Below are 24,262 nucleotides of genomic sequence, written 5' to 3'. Positions count from 1 at the left end.
TCCTGGAGAGATCACCCAATTAACTACGCAAGCGAACACACCCTCTGTTCAGTCAAAAAAGTTAATTAGAACATAGCTAGCAGAACCGCACAATCAAATTCAATATACGTACGCGTGCTCAAAATCCCGATAGTGCACGCTGATAGCATCAGAAAATGCTTCGCCAGAAATTTTTTTTTTCGCGCGAGCGGCCATTGTTAGCGCGGGGAAAAATATTATATTTCGCCACAATAATGTATACAAACAGAAACTCGGCCTACTTGTCCGGAAACAAAGACAATGTCTCGACTTTTTCCCTCGGGCTAGAGTTCGTTAATGAGGCAGAAAAAGAGAAAACAACGGAAAAGGAGACTCGGCATCAGCGCCGTCACGACTCGCTTCAACTAATGTTGTTGTCCGTTTTTCGCGTCAGATTTGATGCACAATTCCACCGGCTATGTTCAAAAACAAATGGTTCATGCTTTCAGCTGTGCACTATCGAGTTATGGAGCACGTGGGACGTTTGGAGAGCACTCAAGAAGCTAAAGTTGCCCTCGGCTATCGCCTCGGGCAACTCTTACGCTTCTTTCGTGCTCTCCAAACTTCCCGCGTGCTCCATAACTCGATAGTGCACGCTAAAGCATGAACCAATTGTTAATTAATGCCATTATTGCTTAGCACGACAATAGTTCATCTACATCATTTGTGTGGTTCTGAGAGGAATCTTTATCAGTCTCGCTAAGCTGAATAGAAAAAGTCCTCGCCAGATCTGTTTACTAGTTACGGAAGAAGAATTGAATTCGTGATAGTCTCTGAGTAAATAAAACTTTACAAAGTCCTCCAGCCTTTAAATTTCCGTTTCGCGCCCGACTAGAACTAGAAACGAGACAGCGCCAGCTGCAAGACACTACGTTCATTTGCTATCTTCAACAAGACTCTCCCGTTCATTTGCTATCTTCCTTTACGCCAGGATACTCATTGTGTGATTGTCCACTGTGATCAGGAGCAAAAGATAGCCTTTTAGACTCTTTGATGCGATGCTATTTTCTTATAAATATCTGGTAAAAAATGAGACATGAAGCCAGCTTTCGTGTACTCGGCAGGTCCTTAAATTTTTCCTGTTGTGAATCACTTGTGTCATGAATGATCCTCTTTTGCTTAAGTTTAACTGCGATTGGAAAACAAGGCCATGGATAGCTAAAAACTAGTAAACCTTGTTGAAGAAAATGTTTCACTCAGTTTTTTTTTTAGAATTTGTATACAGCATTTAATTTAATTCGACGTTAAACCCGTTTCCTTATCCTTACTGCTAGAAGATTAGTGGAGTGAAACATGCAGTAAAGTAGACAATCACACGAGTACAGTTTTACCTTCCAAGCAATATATAGGATAAAGAGTCAAAGCGAAGTGAAGGAAAGCTTTTTGGGGCTTTTTTTTTTCATTTATTTATTTTTATATAGCATGCAAATTTCAAATTCATCTTTGTTTACCTTACTCAAACAAAGCGCTTAACTTTGAAGATTTACTTGTGCATAGTGAAGATGTTTTTGCTCTTGAAAACGATAAGCAGAAGAGCGTTCTAAACAAAACTATCCACCCACTATTCTCACAACGATCTCTTTAAGATCGATTGTTTTGTTTTCCGAAATTTAATGTTAAAATCGAATAAACGTAATCAATAAAAATAGTCCATACAGAAATTCTCCAGTCTGTCTTACGGTTATTTACGAATTTCAATAGTTTTATATCAGGACTTCAGACCGAGAAACTTTCCTCGGCATTCATACATTTCTAAAGTCGTTTTTAAAGACATTTAGTAGTGATGAATGATCGTTAATTTCTCCATATATATTGGCGGAGTATTAAAACATAATCATTGTACTAAACTTGGCTTTCATATCAAGATGGATTCGTCTTGATATGAAATATGACAGGCTCTAAAGTCCATGGCCCAACATGCATCGGGACACTAGAACGCAACCAGAAGTGCCTAATACTACAATTTTCTGCCCTAGAAAATGACAAGCTATCGAAACAAACTTCTTATTCTGTTTCACAGAGCGATAAAAGAGTTCTGACATAGCATTGTTACAATAATATCACAGACATCAACGGTTTCTTTTTGTTAACTATTAATACCAATATTTTACATAATTTCAACTTTAGGTAATGAGATAAACAGACGGTTGGAGCCAACACGCAACTGTTCAAGAGTAAAGCCGCAGTAAAAATAATCCATTTGCAGAGAATTTTCTGGTGGAAGAACTGCTAAGTAAGACTTAAAGTGATCTTCTCATCTCGTACCCACCACCGTGTTTTTTAATAGGACAGTGAATTCAATATGGGAATTGTAAAACTTGAAAAAAAAAATAATTAGCTAAAAAACGAAATGAATAATTTAGCATTAGATAGCACCCTGGTTTCAAAACGAGGCCATCCTGAATCACAGCGAGGCCGTCCTGAATCACACATTACTGAGTGCCAAGAGAACGAAAGAAATGATCCACAAATATTATTTGACAGATTCTCCTTGTCAGCGCCCTAGGATATGTCTAGTTTATCAGAACAAATAATTTGCCTATTGACGTTAGGGTGCGCAGGGTTAAAAAGAGTACACGCTAAGATATGAAGCTGTAAGATGGTGCAAATCGATAACCAAAACACCGGCATATTCGAATTGGAGTTATGGACTCGAAGGGCACAAATTTTAAGAACAAGAATGAGAAACTTTATTTCAGTTATTTCAGGTAATTCCTTTGAAATTGTTTTACTATCAGCTTTTTTTGAAACTTTGTATAATTAACATTCAATAAAAAATTGGAGTCACTGTGCTTGTTTTGTGGAGGCGTGGTGGCCTCATGATTGGTGCGCTTGACTCTGGATCGAGTGGTCCGGGCTCGAGCCCCAGCCGGGACATTGTGTTGTGTTCTTAGGCAAGACACTTTACTCTCACATTGCCTCTCTTCACCCAGGTGTATAAATTAAAAAATTTAATGCTGGGGGTAACCCTGCGATGGACTGGCATCTCATCCAGGGGGAGTAGAAATACTCCTAGTCACCTCATGCTACAGAAACCGGAGTTAAGCACCGGCCTAATGGGTCACTAGGCTCGTAAACAGACTTTACCTTACTGTGCTTGTTTATGCGTCAGCAGGTTCTTAATATTGGGTATTTCTACTGGTTGCAAGTTAAAAATTCGAATCACCTTCATATAGAATTTAGCCTTGGTAACTTGAAAGACACAAAATTTTATTTTAAAATTAAAGGTTCTTTTATTAAAATGAGCAGTATTGCTTCATTTTACCTGTTTTTGATTGCCTGGTTGTGGGGATTTTTGTACTTTTTCGGATAGTTCCGTGGTTAGCTTGAAGTCCTCGCCTTGGCCAAAATAAACCAAGTACGGGACTATTTTCCACAAAAAATCATGTTCTACTATCAAACATTTTTTCTTCTTCAAATATGTTCTTTATTAGACTATTCTTAGCAAATAACTGGAAAAAAATCGAGTGTCACCGTGCTTGTTTCCTGCTGTGAAAAGTGGACATGGTTTTGAGATCGCACATTTTTTTCATTGTCTTGTTTTTCGAGAGCAGACCAGGAAGCTGTCGGCCGATTTGCGGAATTCTTATTACGAATAAGACAAGACAAGACAACTTTATTTAGCCAGGGTGGCCCAGTCAGCTGCGAGGCTGGTATCCTTAGGGGCCCTGGTTTCTATAAAATTTACATATACACATTTCCAATAAAATTACAAAGTTGAATAAAATTTGCTAAGATTAAAAGGGGAGATAAAATCAGATAAAATGTCCTTTAAGAAGGCGTTTAAAAACTTCAAGAGAACTTGCCTCTTTGATTTTGCTTGGTAGTGAGTTAAAGGCTAAACGGCCTGAATTTTGAATAGTTCGCCCTCAAAGAACAAGATCTTTTTTATTTGGGTGAATATTTCTCCTCTACCTAGTGTTATAATTGTGTACGTCACTGTTAACTTTAAAATAGTTTTTTAAGTATGTAGGAACGAGATTCCGTAAACATTTAGAGATCCTAGGTAGTTCTGGAACCATGTGAGACTTTTCCCTCTGAAACCATAGTGCTCTAACTTCTGTAACAAACAGTTGTGGTCAACTAGGTCGAAAGCCTTCTTTAGGTCAATGAAGACAGAGCCAGTCATTTGTTGTTTATCCATGTGTTCCAAAATCTGATCAGTGAGATAGGTCACAGCAGTTTCAGTAGAATGTCCTTTTCGGAATCCTGATTGGTACACTGACAGAACTTCGTTTGCTTCAAGAAATTTCACAAGCTGTACTTGGATTGCACGTTCCATAATCTTGGAGACCAGGAGCAACACGGATATTGTCCTGTAGTTACTTTCTTCGTTTCTTTTGCCTTTGTTGAATATAGGCGTAACTTTCGCTTCTTTGAGTTCTGGCGGAATTTCACCAGTTGAAATAGTCAAATTTATGATGTAAGTAATGGGTTTCGCTATCACAGGAGCTGCATCCTTTAAAGTCTTGCAGACATTCCATCTAGACCAGTGGTTTTCTTTCATTTAAGTCTCTTTAGTTCGTCACAGACAAACTTTTCGTTCACTTCTTCCATAGAAAAGTTTTTGTTTACTCTGGGTGTTTGTGGTTTTATGAAAGTGCTTAGTCGAAATCGTTCACACAGTTTGCCGGCGATGGAAGTGAAGAAGTGATTGAACTTTGATGCAGACAAGCTGCTGGTTTTTGACGCATCGGCAGTTTTCTTGTTTGGCATGATTTCTTTCTGGGTTTTCCACATCGTTTTTGGATCTTGGGTTTCTGTTAAGCGAAAAGAATAATAATCCGATTTCGCTTTCTTCATTTTCTTCCTAACGTTGTTGCGTAAGCCCTTGTATTTGCTCCATGGCAGTTCTTGATTTGTTTTGATCGCTTTTTTGTGATGGTAATCCCTTTCTATCATTAATTCTTTAATACTTTGTGTTAGTCATGGGACTGAAAACCCGCGAACTCTTCGCGTGGCAAAAAGCGCGTGTTTGTCAGCAACTGACAAAAAAAGATCTTTGAAAACAATCCAAGCTTCATTAGACGTTGGTTCCATTTCGAGAATATTCCATGGGATCTTATTTAAATCATCACTAAAGACTGCGGGATCGTAGTTTTTGTAATTTCTGCTCTGAATAATTTTCGACGGAGAGCGCTTGATGTTGTGGAGTTTTCTGACTCCGAAGAAAGCACAGGGATCAGAAAAGCCGACTGAAATAACACCACAGGTGTATAGTTCTGGTCTTGATGTCAGAAATAGGTCAATTAAAGTTCTGGTCTCCTCAGTAATTCGAGTGGGCTTTGTGATTATTTGTTTCAGATGAAAAGATTTTGTTTTCTGCTGGAAATGCTTTGTCGTAGAAGTCGGTTTCAAATAATTCAAGTTAAAGTCTCCAATAAGAACAATTTCGCTATCATTACTCATGGCGTTGTTTAGAATTTCTTCGACCCAGCTAGTAAAAGCGGCTGGGTCAGCATCTGGTGTTTTGTAGATTGCTCCACATAAAATCTTTTTCGTTTTTGGCTAGCACACTTCAAACCAAATTGATTCAAAGTTGTCGTTCCGTGTTTGGACTGTACTCTCTTCAAGCCGACTGTAATTTAGTTATTCTGCTATGTATACCGCGACGCAACCGCCATTTTCGTCTCCGTCTTTTCGCGTAACATTGTAGCCAGGGAGAGCTATTTCCGCGTCGGTGAACGAGTCATCAAGCCAAGTCTCGTTTATTGTCACGATGTGCGGTTTGTGCTCGTCGCAGGATAGTCTAAGTTCGTCCATTTTGTTTCGTAGGCTGCAAATGTTGAGATGAAGTAAGCGAAGACCTTTCATTAGAGATGGCGAGGGCTGTGTTGGTCCAGGATTTAGTGAAACGTCGTTAGACAGGAGAATTAGGTTTGCAGCTAGTGCCATATTCAATAATTTCGTTGCATTTATGAGTTTAACACTTCCCGTTGTTTGCGATCGAGCCTTCTTGCTGGCTTGCTTATCGCCGAGCGGTTTCACTGCTTTGATGTTTACTGTGTTCGCAGTCTTTGCTACCATCAGTTTAGATAATTTTTCATCTCTGGGTAGTTCCAGTAGACATTCGGCCAGTTTACAAACTATCAAGCTAAGAGATACACTAAAATGGAGCAAACGGCGGAACGCAGACGCAGAACAGCCGCCATATTCTCTCACCTGCAATTTATTCTGCAATAAAAGCTTTCGCTCTGCAAAAACAGCCCTTGTCTGTTCTTTTCACGCTAGCGGGAAGAATGGCCGCCATCTTGGATGTCGCAATTTAATGCGCAGAAAAGGTTCGGCAGTGCAAAACAAGGGAACCACCTTCACTTATAAAATACATTGATTACCGGATACCCAGAACACCTTTCGAGATATTCGCGTGTACTTTTGTCCTTTACTCCCGACTGACAACCTTTCTCGAAACAGATATCTACTAAGCATGATTGGTTTGGGAAACGTTTTCTAGTCACGTTGACTAAAGTGATTCAAATGTCTGAAGAACATCGACAAAAAAGATTCAATTTGTTCAAAAGTTAGAAGTTTCCACACAATGTTAAGATGTTGAAATCGGGTGAAATTTTCTACTGATCATTTTCATACTTTTAATGAGTCGACCGACGAAAATTCGGTACAATTGGCGAAAATTGAAGAGACAACGAGGGACAAAAAAGCTTTAGATTTTAGTGGGCCGTTCAGAAGAGAACGGCTGGTTCAAGCAACTAAGAAAAATTATGTTTATCCATGTGTTCCAAAATCTGATCAGTGAGATAAGTCACAGCAGTTTCAGTTTTGACAGGTGTTGACACAGTTTTTTGACAAGTTTTGACAGGTGAACCATGCTTACATGACCAGAGTGACTAGCCTTAAGATTTCATTGAATTAAGCACAATAAAAACATGAATATGAAGTTATCAGAGGACAAAACTGTTGCCAACTTTGTTCAAACTACGATACATCAATATGACATCGACAGAAAACTCAATTAGTTTTCTCAAAAGTTGAATACATTAAAAAGTACTACTTATAATTCCCATGGAAACCATAAGGGCATACATGATAACTCTAAATTTTGGATAGTATATCTGATTTTATGTCTACAAGAATAACTTCATCATATTAGTCGGCATATTTCTGGTAGTAAATAAGTTTTTTTGGTGGGTATGATAACAAATATCACAGGTCTTTTGGTGGAGGAAAAAAATCTCAACGTCATGTTGGTGTGGCCCTGCTGGCAGGATTGCAAGACAGAATAGTTACCTTAAAGACAAAATTAGATAGAATAGGAAAGATCGTAGTAATTTTGGGCTAGGTGATAAAAATAAAGAGAGATGATTTTTTCGTCGAGTAAAGAGCGTGGGAGAAAGAAAAAGTTTGGAGTCCCCATCAGCGAACAAACCTCAGACCGTTGGTTACCGCGCCTCAATGCACTTTCATTGAACCACAAACTCTATTAAATGGTTTCAGCCATCACTAGATCATGGCTAATCCCGTCGTCCAAAGACTCATTGAAAGCAGTGAGAGGGAAATCAGCTGGGGCCGGCCGATTCTCCAAAGTCCGGGTAACTTAACGGGCCCGAAGCCATATTTTAAAACACAAATTTAAAGAAACGAGAAGCAAGTTCTGTCACCCCGACCATTCCAATTTATTTCTTTGGCTGACAATTTTATTGTATAGATTTCAAAACTTTAAGCAACCCCATTTTTAATGAAAACAGAACAGCTTTACGGGCCCGTTAAGTTACCGGGACTTCGACTAGAAACAGGCCCCAGCTGGTGACAATTATTGGGGCTAAATGTGAACAACCGCACGACAGACTAGCAGCATTCTGCATCGACTTTTTTTATTGATTGTGTTTATTCAATTTTCCTTTTTTCCCTTTTAACATCTAGTTTCAGGAAAAAAAACCATCGATCTTAAAGAACACAATATGCGAATAGAGGTTGGATGGTTTCCTTTAATACACTCATCTACACATCGTTTACAACAAACTAAAAAAACTTCATAAACATTATAGACAATTGTTCTAAAAATATGTAAATAGACAAGTAGTCTTATGACCGGCTGGTATAAAACTAGGGGCTTCCAAGTAAATCGCCAAAGTCAATCCCTTTCTCTAAGTAAGGAAATTAATCGGATGAATTTGAATTTTTTTCTACGGCAAGAAAGTTAACCCTAACAGCTTTCCTTCACTTCTCTCTAATGCTTTATCCCACCTTGTTCACAAGCGGAAACCGTAATCCCCTTAAAAGCAGAATGCACATAACCTTATTCATTTCGCTGCCAATGAATTTTAAAAGAAAAAAAAATTACATAATCATCTCATTCCTTTGGCTGCCAATAAACTTTATTGTCAAATAATGGAACTAACAGATGTCTGTCTGTTGGACTCTTAATGCAAATTCACTTTGAAATTGAACTTCGACAATTAACAAACCCATAGTTTTGTCGCACATTAATGTTAAATGAGACACCGCAGCCCATGTTTTGTGACATTTGAGGACAAACAGCAAGAATGAATATCACAGAATAAAAAGTTGCCAAATAACGTTTTCCATCGTATTGAAGACAAATATGAGGCACAAAGATGAACTCCTGATCCTGGTCGGGCGAGAAACGGACAGTAAAAGGCTGGAAGAGTTCAGTTTTTAATTAAAAATTCAAATATATCAAGACATTTTGGTATATGTGACCAATATTATTTTATCTATAATAATAATACAGATGTCTTATCCTTGTCTTATTTCGCCAATATCTATACCTGAAACGCACGTCAAAGATCAAGGGAAAAAGTAACTTTTGACTTCACAGTCAATTTTCTTGCGTAGGTTATTACGTGATCACCCCGCAAGTCTTTATATATATGATAAATTTTAAGAAAGAAGGGTTTCAGTGATTGTAGCTGGACGGATGCTGTTAAGACGAGATTTTCCTTCACAAGTAACCCTGAAGTAGATAGAAACGACAGAATGCTTGAGACAAACAATTTAACAGATGGTGAAATACATGTGAAGTGAAGTGAAAACCTTTATTAATTTATAAGGCTCAGGGTAGCCCCTTCAGACGCAAAAAGCTGTCTGTTATCAATGGGAGCCCAGATTAAAAACTTATCAAGAACTGGTATGTTCGCCTTATTTTACAGGTGGTTTACAAAAACAATCGATTCATCTCGCAGTGGTAAATATGATACTCTCCCTCACAGCATTTCTTGGATATTCTCTCATCCTTGTTGCCCTTCACAAAGAATCCTCCCTTCATCCGCCATCCAAACTCTTGTATAGTTGTCTGGCAACAACTGATCTGTTGGTTGGTCTTATTACCCAGCCTCTCTATGCTATTTATCGGATGTCCATGGCTTACGAACACTGGAATCTTTGTCGATACACAAGGGGCGCCGTCTACGTAACAAGCTATGCATTATGTGGACTATCTTTCTTGACAATGACCGCCATAAGTGTGGACAGACTTCTCGCTCTGCTGCTGGGGCTGAGATATAAACAAATAGTAACTTTGAAGCGCGCATATATTTTTTTAGCTGTCGTTTTAGGTGCCGTTGCTTTATGCTGCATTTTAGATTACCGTATAACCTTATTGTGGACATATTACTTGGCACCATCTTGTCTAGGGATCTTACTCGTCTCGTACTCAAAGATTTTTCTCACCCTCAGCCATCATCAGGCACAAGTACAAGATAATGTTCAACAACAGGCGAGCCAAACAAATACACTAAACATTGCGCGATACAGAAAGGCGCTGCATAGTGCACTGTGGGTTCTTTTAGCTTTAGTTGTTTGTTATACCCCACGTTATATACATGAAATTGTGACAAATCGTAAGAAAACATTTTCATCAGATTTAGTCGTCACCAGAGGAATAGCATTAACCTTAATTTACTTCAACTCGACGTTAAATCCATTTCTTTACTGCTGGAAGATTAGGGAAGTGAGACAAGCAGTGAAGCAGACAATCAGACGGGTACTTTGTTGTCCGTGGTCCGTGGAGTTAGATCCCTCATGAGTTATACTCGTATTAACTCTTTCAAAACTGATTCCTTACGTCACAGCTGCTAATACATTAAAGAACGCTCGCCGGAAATGTTGAACTATGAAGAAATAAACAACAGGGAATTGAAACACTGGCCATGTTCTAATATATTTCATGCGAAGGCTCTTACCGGTAACAAAAATACGACGTTATAATAATAGACTAACAATAACTTCAATTTTAGTACCTCGTATTAGATAGAGGGTCTGAATGGGAGGTCCAATTGTCGGTTATCGGTTAAAGTTCAGTCACTTTGTCGGTAATCGGTTAAAATTTTCGATCTTTGTCAGTAGTCGATAGTATTTTTCGCCCTTCGTCGCTAGTCGGTTAACCCTAATCACACCCTCCTTTACATATGTCACCTCCTTCAATCATAGTCCTCTTTGCCAAACTTTCGTCCTCTCTCGCTTCTTCACGTGATTTACGTTTTCTCCTCACTTCCCACTGGTCGCCTTTCTTTTCGGAAGCGTTCATCAACTTCTGCTTGCTCGCAGATGTATCACCTGCATCCGGCGCCTTAAGCAGCACGAAGGGTTGAGCGGTCCAGTTTGTAACTTCTTGGATAATGTGCACTAAAATGTGAAATAGGGCCTGTTTTAAGTACTCTCGTTAGCAGATCTTAGCAGGCTCAGGTGACGTTAAGCGTTATCTCTAAATATATTCCTTAACCCACAGAGAAAAGCAGCAAAAGTTAATTGCTCATCTCGATGTAACACGCCATACATCACTGAAGGTGGTTCAAAAGTTGGACACGTAAGATTTAAGAAATTTTCCTTTAATAAATTCTACAGAAAACTGAGTAGTTTGACGCCAGGTTATCCAAAAGTTTATTTTAAGCTGTTTATATCTGCTCATTTTCTATTTTGATAAATTCTCAACTTCAATCTGCCCGGTGCCATTAACGCGACTGTTAACCTGAAGCCGCAATAATCAATAGAATATGCCATCATTTGCTTTAAATTATAAATGCGATAAACGACAGATTGTCAACCTAGAAAACTTTTGTATTTTAACAATCGAAGTCAAATACATCGATTTGCAGGCTAAACGGTTATTGCTGTCAAGTTTAGTTATTCATTACATAGAAATACAGATGGAAGCTTATATTTAAACCACTTTACTGACTACTATTATTTCTAAGGGATATTGTTTTTATTAGTTAGCTCGTTCTGAAACAAAAATTTTCTTTTCACGAAAAACAGCAAATGGAAAAAATAGAACGAGTAGAGAACAACATAAATATTTAATCTTACAACCTAACTACAGAGCTACTACAGTGATGCAACCATCACACTCCGCTGGACATGTTTAAAATTTATTCAGACTAATAGAGCGTTCTTCGACTTACTGTTGAGCTCACTTCTGCCGTCATCAGAAATCAAATTTGGCAGTTCTAGCTGCCACTGCCCATCTGTTACTATGGCAAAGTTCTCACATTTTCCCGAGGACGATTTTGCCAGGCGGAAGAGCTTCAGCGAGTAACCACCAATTCCAAACTGAAGAGCTTTCTCCTTCAATCCCAAAAATTCTTTCAGATGTTTTTTCAATTCGAATACTTGTGTGTTTTTTATCTTTGTCGACCGGAACCCGGCTACGGTGGCGTTCGATTGCGAGTTCTTCGCATTTTGGGAAAAAACTCACTCTCATTTTTATGATTCCACTTAGGCTGACATGGCTGACTGTATGAACAATCAACGTGGTTCAAATATTACAGCGGGAGGTTTCGTGGGCTCGAGTACCGGAAGTTGTTCTGCAAAATGATACCGCGCTCTTCCGAGCAAAAAGTAAGATGACGACAGGAAATTCTATAGTTACCTTTAATGTGGTTACTTCGTAAACTGGAAAAAATACAAAATGCTCATCTGATCTCATATTTCTGAAACAAATTTCGATAATGTCGGCCCATGTCGGTAGTCGGTTAATTTTTTTTCTGTCGATAGTCGGTAATTTTTTTCTCGTTTTGTCGGTAGTCGGTAGTATTTTTCGGACTTTGTCGCTAGTCGGTTAACCCATTAATAATAATAATAATAATAATATTAAAATTTATAGTGCGCAAATTCCATAAAATGTTCAAATGCGCATTACAAGATTAAAAATTACCATTAAAATAGACTTACAATAATTTTAAGAAACAATTAAAAGTAAACTTAGAATGGCTAAAAAAGCTATAAAAATGCACTACGAAAAAGGTGAGTCTTAAGTTTAGCTTTAAAAATATTTACTGTTCCTGCGCTCCTAATATCCAGCGGTAGTTCGTTCCATAGTTTCGGAGCAGCACAGGTAAAGGAACGGTCCCCCAGTGTAGCTTTCGATGTAAATGATGGATGGCTAAGTAAAAGCTTATCGCTGGAATTTCTTAAATTATATTTGGAGGGGGGTCTAAGGGAAATAAGAGAGGATAGATAAGAAGGGGCTAAAAAATTAAGAATCTTAAAAGTAATTAACAATATTTTAAACTCAATTCTATATCTAATTGGTAACCAGTGTAACTTAAAAATTAAGGGCGTAATATGACAAAATTTCTGTTCTTTAAGAATCAGTCTGGCACAAGCATTCTGTACTTGTTGCAGCTTATTCAACAAGCAGTCCGGTAGTCCATATAATAGGCCATTACAATAGTCCAGGCGGCTCGTTATGAATGCATGGTCAAGAGTTTCAGTTGACTGCTGTGAAAGGTACTTTCTGATCCGACGAATATTATAAATGTAGTAAAATGAAGAGGCACAAATTTTCGTGATGTGTGTTGCCATGGAGAGCCTTGAATCAAACCAGGAACCAAGATTTCTCGCAATTGGCACGGGGTGTATGTCTGAGTCGCCCACACGTATACTGATATTGTCGAGCTTTCCCAGCTGTTGTGATGTGCCAATGATAAGGAATTCAGTCTTGTCGTCATTTAATTTAAGATCATTATTCAACATCCAAAGACGAATGTCTCTGATGCAGTCCTCCATACTCCTCACTACAGCAAGTTGTTCAGCTCTGTCGTTGGGACTAAATGAGATGTAAACTTGTGAGTCATCAGCGTAACAATGAATCGTGGGCAAATGATATTCAATGATCTCAAAAAGCTTGCTCGTATACAACGAAAACAATAACGGACCCAGACAGGAACCTTGAGGCACACCGCATTCTAATTTAAAAGGTTCCGATAGCGAATCGTTAATCATGATCCGTTGAGTTCTACCAGACAAATAGGACGTAAACCAGGAGAGGGCTTTCCCCTGTATACCAAATGATGACTCAAGTCGACGTAGCATGGTGTCGTGATCAACTGTGTCGAAGGCAGCACTTAAATCGAGCAGAATAAGCAGAGTAACACGTTGACTGTTCATGTTAAGGAGAATGTCATTCGTAACCTTAAGGAGTGCAGTTTCTGTGCTGTGGTTCTGTCGATAGGCGGATTGAAACACTGGGAACAGATTGTTGCCATTCAGATAATGCTGTAGCTGCTTGGCAACAACAGTCTCAACCAGCTTTGAGATAAATGCCAAATTACTCACGGGTCTGTAGTTCTTAAAAACAAGAGGTAATCCATCCTTCTTCAGCAGCGGCCGTACTAGAGCACTTTTCCAGATGCGTGGAAAATAACCAGAATCAAGCGAAAGATTTATTATTTTCGTGATCGGAGGTAGTAGCACATCGGCGAAGTCAGTAAGAAGCTTGGTTGGAATAGGATCAAGAAGACAAGATTTCTTTGATGAAGCTTTGATTAAATCAAACACCTCTGATTCGGACAGGAGAGTAAATTCTGAGAAACAGGAAGCAGTCACAGTACTGGTAGCGTCAATGGTGCCAGGAAGGCGGCTCTGGTTTGCAATAGCAGACTTGATATCAGCAATTTTTTGAGCAAAGAATTTTCCAAAATCATTAGCCAACTGATAATCATTAGTCGACAGTGGGAGGCCAGGACCATTTGATAAATTCAGCAGGGACTTACTTGCTCTAAATAACCTTCTCTGGTCCGTGCTGTTCTCAGTTATGAAGTTTGTATAGTATGCACTACGAGCCTCGTTACTCAAAAACGTCACTCGATTTCTCATTGCGCGGTAGGATAGTAAATCGATGTGTGCTTTAGAAGCCCTCCATTTCCTTTCAGCTTTCCTCCGTTGACGTTTAGCCGATATAATTTCATGATTCATCCATGGAACACGAGTTCTAATAGTAACATTCTTTTGCTTAACAGGAGCGTGCCGATCCAGCAGGGAACGCAATGTGTTGTTGAATAAGGCGGCAAGCTCGTCAGGATCTTCAGTATCCGTTTGAAGAAGCTCGCTGTTACAGATTTCATCCGCAAAAGCAGACTTATCAATTGATCGCAGCTTCCTAAATGAGACACGCCCAACTTTGAGAGGTGGTCGAGGTGTTTTCAATTTGAAAAGTAACGCTAGATGATCCGAAAATAGAATGTCAGGCGATGGTCGACCGCTAATAAGGTTGTCTGACGTTCGAGTAATTACCAGATCTAATGTATGACCAAGTTCATGCGTTGGTTCTGTCACATGTTGAGTTAAAGACATTGACTCCAATAAATCCAAAAAGCGACAAGCAGCTGAATCATTGTGATCATCAACATGGATGTTAAAATCGCCAGTTAAACACAGGACGTCGTTAGATAGGATAACAGATTCAAGGTACTCTGAAAATTCGTCGATAAAGCTGTTTACAGTCACAGGATGATTAACAGAGTACGGCGGTCGATAGATGATTGCCAGTCGAAAGCGTAGGGAGCCAGTGCAGACAAGGTAATCAGAAGATTCAAAGGAAATCCTTGAAACAGTTTCGAGCTTGGAAACATTGATGTTATCTCTGAACAAGAGGGCCGTACCTCCACCTCTACGATCACCCCTAGGGCAGTGTAACAGTTTATAGCCAGCAGGAGTTATCTCGTAGCACACAGCGGAGTCGTTGTCTGATAACCAAGTTTCAGTTATTGCAACTAGGTCAGCTTTGCATTCGTCGACATAATCAACAAACAGTGCAGATTTGTTTGAAATAGAACGAGCATTTAACGTGCACATGGTCAGCTGAGTGTTCGTTGTACTCAAATGGAGATCAGATACGCGGTTTACCTGCACAACGTTGGAGCGGTGGCTATGATGATGGCTTCGATGTTTAACTGCTCGACGATTTGTTGTAAAAGACGTAATTGGTGGACCAGGGTTCGGGCTGATGTCGCCACTAGTTGTTAAGCGAAGACTCGTTAGGTTAAAGGAAGAAACAGAGTTCGGAGTATGAGATATCCGAGCAGTGAAGTAGCGATGTGATCTTGTTGAAGATGAAAATCCAAGATGGCGGAACAAACGCATCGACGACGAGCAACTTGCACGGTATAAATCCACTTCATTAGTGGTCTTTGTAACTCCAGAATCATCAAGGGCATAAGATGGACAGAAAATGAGCGTATTTAGATAAATTAAAGAGCGACTTAAACAACAGAACAGATATAGATAAGTGGCTATGGCGGAGCCGAGAAAATTACGACTGACCGCCATTGCGCCGCTGACCAAAACATTCACACCCTCGAATAACCTTATGGTGTGGATATATCTCTGTTCCATCATGTTTAGTAATCTCAATCATCTCGTACACAAAGATATTTTTCACCCTCACCAATCATCAGGCCCAGGTACATGTTCAACAGGCGAGCCAAACAAATGCACTGAACATTTTACGATAGAGAATGGCAGTAAATAGTGCATTGTGTGTGCTTTTAGCCTCAGTTGTTTGTTATGCACCGTCTATCATACTTGAAATTGTGACGGCTCGTAAAAAGAACATTTTCATCTCATTTAATCAACACCAAAGGAATAGCAACAACCGTACTTTACTTCAGCTCCACGTTAAATCCATTTCTTTATTGCTGGAAGATTAGTGAAGTGAGACATGCAGTAGAGCAGACAATCAGACGGGCACTTTGCTGTTCAGGGAGTTAGAACAGTTAGATCTTCCACGATCAAGTCATCATTTCATTTGTTATTTTAAAGCTGCTCATGAAGTCACGGTTGCTACAGGACAACCCTCGTTGGTTAGGTGAAAACATCGTTGCACCAGCCTTTTTTTTTAATATTATTTGTAGTTGAGCAAATAAAAGGACAGAGAGTCAAAACAGTAAACATGCACGTCTCGAGAAACCTTTGTTTCGTGGGACAGCACTTTTTATCTGTAAAACAACTCATGTTTTATGCACGTATCGTGTAAAAACAAATAGGACGTTAGTTTGATTTTACTTCCTTGATTTAGTTTTTTAATAATTAATATTATAGTGAGGAATAGAGTTGAACTTCAAAGAGCGGTAAAGGAGAGCTGTTGCTATGTGGCATGGACAGTAGAGTTCAGTTTTTTTTGTACATAGATAAGTCGAATAAAGCGTTTGACGATGACGCTTTAATGCCCTACGAGCCGGTCTACCAAGATTTGTTTTCTTATCTGGAAAATGTTCATAATGCTCACGAAAATTTGAAGATACCTATTTACCTGTTAAAGATTTGTACGAGAGTAAATTTAACAACATTGAACACGACGACACGATCGGTTCTTATACAGTGCTAAGGGAATATGATTAAAATGCTACTGCGACCAAAAATGCACCTTTTCTTTTCTCCTCAGAGATTGAAAGTACTTAATACCTAAATAACAAATTTGCCAAATCTTAAGGCAAAACTCCATCGAGAAGTAATATTATTTTCCCTGTAAATTCGCGATCTAAACGGCCGCCATTCTTCTAACTACAGAACTCCGCGCTAAGAAGAACAAACTGAGTCGAGAACGGAAGTGATGTCAACGACTTAACAAACGTGGCTAATTTGGTATGCCGAGAGAGAGTTGTTTTTATGGTTCCGCAGTAAAGAAGGAATAAAATTCGAAAGAATTGTTCCCAGCTTTCTTTTGCGTATTTCTGGTAAAGGCATGCCTTCGCGACGTTGTCGAACTCAGTCCATGACGTCACAACTAAAACCATTGTAGTTGTTTTCGCGGGTTTCCAGTGTGTTATTCGAGAAATGGCGGAAGAATTTTTAATGTCTTCACGGCTCTGTTTTAAGGAATAACGTTGTCAAATTTGAGCAGCTTACGCTTATTCTTATAGTTTAGGGTCTAAATGTGAAGTTCACACCAGAAAATTAGGAAAATATGTATTTTTTTCTTCCAATGTATGAATAGCTAGCAGGAATAAATAAATAGAATAAATAAAATATGACTCTGCGTGTGAATTCTTTATTATTAGCATATTTTCAATTTTGTTATACGTGTCTCTTAGGAATTCTTTTACATTCATATTCGTTCTCATTTCACGCGTTATAAACTTCTGTCCTTTCTCCTAGATAGAGCTTTATCCAGTGAATAGCGTTATTCAACCCTCAAACAACCGGGCCCTTGTTGACACTTCTCCTCATTCTTCTCATAATAGCTTTGATCTAAAACCGTAAGTGCAATGATGTTAAGCGAATCTCGAAACATCGTGGTATTTTTCTTAAACCAAGATGGTTTTTAATTTTTTAGACTTTTTGATTTTATCTCAATTCCTTATAGTTAAAATGTAAATATGTCCTCTTAACAGCAGCTTCCCAGCTACCCAGTTGAAACCTTCATTTCTTGCACATGATCATATTAAGACTTCCAGAGATCAATCAATTAACTACGCAAGCGAGCATATCTACTGTTAAGTGAAAAAAAGTTCATTAACGTCATTATTTCTTAGCACGACAAATAGTCCATCTACACCATGTGTGTGGTTCGCAGAGGAATCTTTATCAGTCTCAGTAAACAAAATAGAAAAAGTCCTCGCCTGAGATATTAATCGGTTTCGGAAGAGGAATTGAATTCGTGATCATCTCTGAGTAAATAGACTTTTAAAAAATCAACGTTTGGTCGGAGATGCCAACATATCTTAAAATAATCAAATTCAACTTTTTGATTAACAAATTCTTCCAGCCTATGAAGGCGATCGTCGCAGTAGTTAATCCTATTTATGTAATAGCAAGGTCTGAAAAAGATTTAGGCCCACGCGGGATTTGAACCCATCACCTCTTGATCTCCGATGCCGGTGTAGTGCTCTACCAACAGAGCTAACAAGCCAACTGGGAGCTGGTCGTTATGTTGGTTCCTATTAAAATCCGTCGGAGTGATATAAATCAATAAATTTGAAAATATGAAAATCATATATATGTACACCGGTTTATGAAATGTGTGAAAGCGATCCTCGCAGTAGTGAACCCTACTTGTGTGGTAGTGGAAATATGGCCAGACAAAACATTTAGGCCTGTATAGGAGAGCGTTTTAGATAAAAATGATCCACCCCTTATTCTCATAGCGATCTCTTAAGATCGATCGTTTTGTTTTCCGAAATTTGATGACAAAATAAACTTAACTCTTTGACCCCAATGAGTCACAGCATCTAAATGATCACCAAATAAAGAAGCTGTTAATTTGTAAGCAAATTCTCCTGATCAGCACCTTAAGGAAAGTATAGAGATCAGCATAGAGAAAATGCATGTTGATATTAGGGTGTGTAGGGTTAAAAAAGGGTTAAAAAGGGTTAAAAAAAAAGGTGCACACTATGACGTGATGCTGTAAGATGGTGGAAATCCATAATCAAAAGGCCAGCATATTCGAATACGAGTTCATTGAACTATCACGGTCGAGCACACAAATAATAAGAACAAGAGAACACTTTATTTCAGTTTCAACTCAAATGGCCGTCACAAGCCGCTAATTAAGGAAACTATTCTAAAAATCTAATGTTCTAACACTATGCATAATAAAATGATCTAAATCCTTCATACTAAGTTTGAAGTCCGAATAGTAATTTATGGACCAATTTTTTTCCGATTCAATTGATGGCCTAAGTGCGAGGCGCGGGCCATACATTCCATAGGAGAAGGATAATCCGGCACTTGCAGTAAGAAGTAAGAAGCTAGTCGATACATACAGCTGTTTCGAAAAAGGGTGTCGGAAAAAAGCGTGAAAGTGTATACTATAACCCCAAAAGGTACTGTGGGTATTTTTAAGGTCATGTTTCCTTGGCCTCAGTATTTCAGGGAAATCTGAGAACACGTTGCTGTAAGGACGAGGTATGGTGAGTTTGAGGAGTTTATTTATTTCACTTAAAAAATTCATTGATTATCGGATACCCAGATTAACTTCGAGATTGTTGCGTGCACTTTTGTCCATTACTTCCGACAACCTTTTTCGAAACAGATACCTAGTATATAAGTGTACGATTGGTGTAACTGCCATGGGCGACTAACTCTCTGCGAAAACTCCAGGGCAATTTTTAACGCGACTTACAAAATATCCAATCTCAACAATTAGTGACAGCCTCAGGCATAGATCGAACAAAACGAAAACGGTTAAAACTGCATAGAAAATAGCGAACTAAAAACCTATTACAATACAATTTAAATACCCCTAAAACTAAATACACTTAAGAAAAACTATAACGAAATAACGATGAAAATTACATAATACAAAACTTACATTTGTTACGATACTGACGAGTTACTGCCTAACGGCGAAAAAGATACACAACGTGCGGTTCGATGAACTGCAATAGAACTTACTGGGTAAAACTGAAAAAACTACGATGAACATTACGGTTTAAATACATGCTATGTTACGTAACGTTACGAATGACACAAAGCATAGCGCACGCAACATTTCTACGACAATTAGCGCTGTTTGTAAAAGAAAAATAAACAAAGGAAAAAGTACAAGGCGTTTGCAATCTAAAATTGATTTGGGAAACGTTTTCTAGATACGTTGACTAAAGTGATTCAAATGACTGAACAACATCGAAAAAATGAGTCAGTTTGCTCAAAAGTTAGTAGTTTTCACTCTATGTTAAGATAATAAAGACTTGGAGAGCAAAGATTTGTAAAACCTTTTGTTTCATTGAAATCGCGTGAAATTTTCAAATGGTCATTTTCAAATTTTCATGGGCGCACCGACGAAAATTGGGAACAATTGGCAAAAAGTGAAGAGAAAACGAAAGTCAAAAAAGCTTTAGATTTTAGGGGGCTGTTCATAAGAGAACGGCTGGTTCCAGCAACTAAGAGAAATTATGTTAAAATTATAACCAAAGTAACTAGCCTTAAAATGCGACTTAATTAAGTAAAATACAGACAAATATGAAGTTATAAGAGCACTTTGTTCAAATCGCAATATATCAATATGACATCGACAGAAGACTTTTTCTCAAAAGTTAAATGCATTAAACAGTAATACTATAAATTCCTGAGCAAACCATAAGGGCATACATGATAACTCTAAATTTTGGATGGTATCTCTGATTTTCTGTCTGCAAGAATAACTTCAAATGTATTAGTTGGCATATTTCTGGTAGTAATAAGTTGTTTGTTGGGTATGATAACAAATATCACAGATCTCTTGATGGAGGAAAAACATCTCAACGTCATGTTGGTGTGCCCTGCTGACAGGATTCAAGTATAGACACCTTAGGTACAAATGAGCATCTTCTGTGTGACTTTAAGTTTAACTGTCTGATGCGGGTTAAAACATGTTGACAAAATTCCATTGAGTTAGTCTTGGCCGCTTGCTTATGCTATAAAAAAACTAAAATTGCTGTCACTTACGGACTAAGAAACGCTCATTCAAAACATGTCATACTGAAGAGAACCTCATGTCTTACCATAGCACGCAGTTATCTTGAAGTTGTCGAAAGAAATGGTTAGTGTCAGGAGGATATATTTTTTTGTCTAGTCAGTTGCATGTGCCTCAGGCGTAAATTAGCAAAATGACGCAGCCATTAGGAATCTTTAATATCATTATCTTATGGCTCGACAAGTACTCGCTTCTTACCTAAATAATCTTTTTTTACAGGTTAAAAATCAATTCGTTTGCGTGAGGTTGAGAAGAATCAGAATCAGAATCATCCTCTGTGAGCTAAAAGGAAAAGTCCTCGCCAGCGACGTTGAAGTGTTTTGGATAAAATTGAATTCGCGACATTCTCCTTGTAACTAAAACTAAACAATGTTGCCGTTATTTGCTGATACCAATATTTCCTAACATATTGCAATTCAATCTTTTAATCAATAAAGCTTTCTAGCTTTTTACTTTCCGTTTCGAGCCTTCATGGTGGAAACGGTGACAGAAGCAAGATATTATGGTCGCTTTTCTTATTTATTCCTTTTTGCTTTCATTTTCTTTCTCCACTTATTCCAGAGCATTCAAAGTAATTAGGTCTAATTATCTCCAATGATCAGAAGCAAAGGTAAATTTACCTCCCACTCACAGATAATTCAAAAGCTCTCCTTTGCAACTCTTTCAAGTTCAAGTTCATTCCACACTTCCTGTTACTAAGAAAACAAGAAAAGGGAGTAATATCGAACTTATTTACTGTTTCTTTAATTTCTCATGCGTCAAAAACGCGAAACTCCGGAAAGTAAAAGACTACATTTTTAGCTGCAAATTTAAATATTTGAAGATATTTTGGCATCTGCGACCAAACGTTAACATAGAACAGTTTCAATAACTCGGCGATTATCACGTATTCGATTTATGCAAAACTGCGATTTACATCTCTGGCAAGGACTTTCTACTTTTACCCTGAACTTCCCACAAGTTACCTAAGTAGCTTATCTTAGTAATAACAGTTTATCCATGTATGAAAAGAAGTAGCATTTATTAAGCTGTGAAATAATAATATTAGAGATTTCTCATACTTACCGCATTTTGCCATTTATGCCTGAGGCGCAAGAAAAAGTTTAAGAAAAAAAGGAACTTTTTTTGACCCACAGTTGACCTTCTCGCTCAGTTTATTGCATGATCTCTCCAAGAGGTTTTTATATTCTCATTTTTAAGAAAGTGGTATTGCAGTGGTCATAGCTGGGCGTGTGTTATTGAGACGAAAGATACCTCGTTGCAATCCTAAAAAAAAACTTAAAAAATGATCGATACCAATCCTCAAACAGAAGGTGAGACAAAAACCTATCAAGAACTTGTATACAATGAATATATGAAGTTCATATATTTTGAACTGCGGTATTAAATACGTATGATGCACGATCCTTCGCAGTAGATAGCGCTATTTATGCAATAGCGAAAATCAGACCTGAAAAAAATCAGGCCTGTACGGGATTCGAACCACTGACTTCTGCGATACTAGTGCAGCGCTCTACCAATTGAGCTAACAAGCCAACTGGGAGCACGCCGTTAAGTTGATTCGTAATAAACCCGTGATGATAAATAACTATCGTCATGGGAGTTATTACGAATCAACTTAACGGCCTGCTCCCAGTTGGCTTGTTATCTCAATTGGTAGAGCGCTGCACTAGTATCGCAGAGGTCAGGGGTTCGAATCCCGTGCAGGCCTGATTTTTTTCAGGTCTGATTTTCGCTATTGCATAAATAGCGCTATCTACTGCGAAGGATCGTGCATCATACGTAAGAACTTGTATGTTCCCCTCTGTTTGGCAGGAGAATTACCACAGCAATCAATTCATCTCGTAGTGGTAAATATGATCCTCTTGATCCCTCACACCTATTCATCGGATGTCCTTCATAAACCGGGTTTATGAACACTGGAATCTTTGTCGATACAAAGCTGCAATAGGAGCAATATCGAGGGTAGTAATATCGAAAAAGATACCATGCACATTTTCATATCCAACATAGACAATTTTCGAAGTAAAACAAAGTCGGGGTACATCCATAATTAGCTTTGTGACCAGCTCGTTTGGCAAAAAGGCGTTAAAATCGAGCGCTTTATTTAAGTAACACCCATACAAAAAGAGGAATTTTTTTACCGTTCACGAATAAATGACTTCAACAGCTCTCCTCTACTACTTTCTGAATTTCAATTTTATCCCACACTTTCATATTACCAAGAAAGCAAACAAGGAACTGGTATTGAGTGAGCTTCCTGTTTGTTTCTACACTATACGAGTATATATCATGAGTTGTTATATATGAGTATGAATCTTAATGAATATGCAGGTCAGCTTTAAAAGATTTAGTGCGGATATAATTCAAAAGGGTTCTAACTCCATGGACAGCAAAGCGTTTGTCTAATTGTTTGCTTTACTGCTTGTCTCACTTCACTAATCTTCCAGCAGTAAAGAAATGGATTTAACGTTGAGTTGAAGTAAAGCAAGGTTATTGCTATTCCTCTGGTGTTGATTAGATCTGATGAAAATATTTTCTTACGAGCCGTCACAATTTCAAGTATGATATACGGAGCATAACAAACAACTGAAGCTGAAACCACCCATAGTGCACTGTTCACCGCCTTTCTGTATCGCGAAATGTTAAGTGTATTTGGTTGGCTCTCCTGTTGTTGAACACGATCTTGTACTTGTGCCTGATGATGGCTGAGGGTTCGAAAAATCTTTGTGTACGAGACAATTAAGATCACCAGACAAGACGGAACCATTAAATATCCATACCATAAGGTTATAAGGTAATCTAAAATGTAGCATAAAGCAGCGGCACTAGATAAAACCCAAACGACAGCTAAAGAAATATATGTGCGTTTCAAAGTTACAATCTGTTGATATTTAAGCTCCAGCAACAGGGCGAGAAGTCTGTCCACACTAATGGCCGTCATTGTCAACAAAGATACCCCACATAATGTATAGCTTGTTAAGTAGCCGGCGCTCCTAGTGTATCGACAAAGATTCCAATGTTCATAAAACATGGACATCCGATGAATAGCATAGAGAGGCTGGGTAATAAGACCAACCAACAGATCAGTTGTTGCCAGACAACGGTACAAGAGTTTGGATGGCGGATGAAGAGAGGATTCTTTGTGAAGGGCAACAAGGATCAGAGAATTACCAAAAAATGCTGTGAGAGAGAAGATCATATTTACTACTGCGAGATGAGACGATTGTTGTTGTAATCCACTAGTAAAAATCGGGGAACATACCAGTTCTTGATAAGTTTTCATCTGTATTTCACCTTCTGTTAAATTGTTTGTCTCAATCATTCTGTTGGTTCTCTCCCCTTGAGATTGCAACGAGAATAATTTCGTCTTAACAGCATCCGTCCAGCTACGATCACTGAGGCCTTACCTTCTTAGAAACGATCATATAAAGACTTCCTGGCGTGATCACGTAATAAATTTCGTGAGAGCATTGCCTGTAAAGTCTAAAAGTTTACTTTTTCCTTCTCTAGACTTTTCGAGTGCGCCGCAGGCATAAATTGGCAAAATGAGGCAAGGATAAGACATCTGTAACATTATTACTTCATAGTGCT

The 24,262-nt window shown here is 38.4% G+C and overlaps 3 protein-coding genes and 1 pseudogene across 4 annotated transcripts; 1 reads left to right on the top strand and 3 right to left on the bottom strand.

Moving 5' to 3' along the window:
- Positions 1-7,943: 7,943 nt before the first annotated feature.
- On the bottom strand, positions 7,944-11,707 carry LOC148720314 (uncharacterized; annotated as a pseudogene). Its single transcript, XR_015993288.1, has 3 exons — positions 11,397-11,707; positions 9,889-10,620; positions 7,944-9,490 (listed from the first exon to the last, which is right to left on the bottom strand). The product of XR_015993288.1 is annotated as an uncharacterized LOC148720314 (transcript).
- Positions 8,579-11,163, top strand: LOC111347115 (melanocyte-stimulating hormone receptor-like). Its single transcript, XM_088737605.1, has 2 exons — positions 8,579-8,608; positions 9,059-11,163. Exons 1-2 carry the CDS (start codon positions 8,579-8,581, stop codon positions 10,019-10,021), a joined length of 993 nt encoding a protein of 330 aa, XP_088593731.1. The 3' UTR covers positions 10,022-11,163.
- Positions 11,708-13,408: 1,701 nt separating the features above from the next.
- On the bottom strand, positions 13,409-15,612 carry LOC148720313 (uncharacterized). Its single transcript, XM_088737604.1, has 2 exons — positions 13,548-15,612; positions 13,409-13,437 (listed from the first exon to the last, which is right to left on the bottom strand). The coding sequence occupies exons 1-2, from the start codon at positions 15,610-15,612 to the stop codon at positions 13,409-13,411; spliced, it is 2,094 nt and encodes a 697-aa protein (XP_088593730.1).
- Positions 15,613-22,568: 6,956 nt separating this feature from the next.
- Positions 22,569-24,022, bottom strand: LOC148720312 (melanocyte-stimulating hormone receptor-like). Its single transcript, XM_088739219.1, has one exon. The coding sequence runs from the start codon at positions 23,991-23,993 to the stop codon at positions 23,046-23,048; it is 948 nt and encodes a 315-aa protein (XP_088595345.1). The 5' UTR covers positions 23,994-24,022; the 3' UTR covers positions 22,569-23,045.
- Positions 24,023-24,262: the final 240 nt, after the last annotated feature.

The sequence above is a fragment of the Stylophora pistillata genome, chromosome 11 (assembly GCF_964205215.1).
Source record: "Stylophora pistillata chromosome 11, jaStyPist1.2, whole genome shotgun sequence".
NCBI classification, from domain to species: domain Eukaryota; kingdom Metazoa; phylum Cnidaria; class Anthozoa; order Scleractinia; family Pocilloporidae; genus Stylophora; species Stylophora pistillata.
Note: the sequence above shows the minus strand (reverse complement) of the source record. Positions and strands in the feature narration are given on the sequence as shown.

Excerpts from the sequence above, each read along its gene's own strand:
- LOC111347115 (XM_088737605.1), top strand. The coding sequence starts at position 8,579 with ATGAGGCACAAAGATGAACTCCTGATCCTG. Across the intron at positions 8,609-9,058 it reads AAGATGAACTCCTGATCCTG|CCCCTTCAGACGCAAAAAGC; the intron begins GTCGGGCGAGAA and ends GGCTCAGGGTAG.
- LOC148720313 (XM_088737604.1), bottom strand. The coding sequence starts at position 15,612 with ATGATGGAACAGAGATATATCCACACCATAAGGTTATTCGAGGGTGTG. Across the intron at positions 13,438-13,547 it reads TAAGAACTACAGACCCGTGA|AACCACAGCACAGAAACTGC; the intron begins GTAATTTGGCAT and ends GCCTATCGACAG.
- LOC148720312 (XM_088739219.1), bottom strand. The coding sequence starts at position 23,993 with ATGATTGAGACAAACAATTTAACAGAAGGTGAAATACAGATGAAAACT.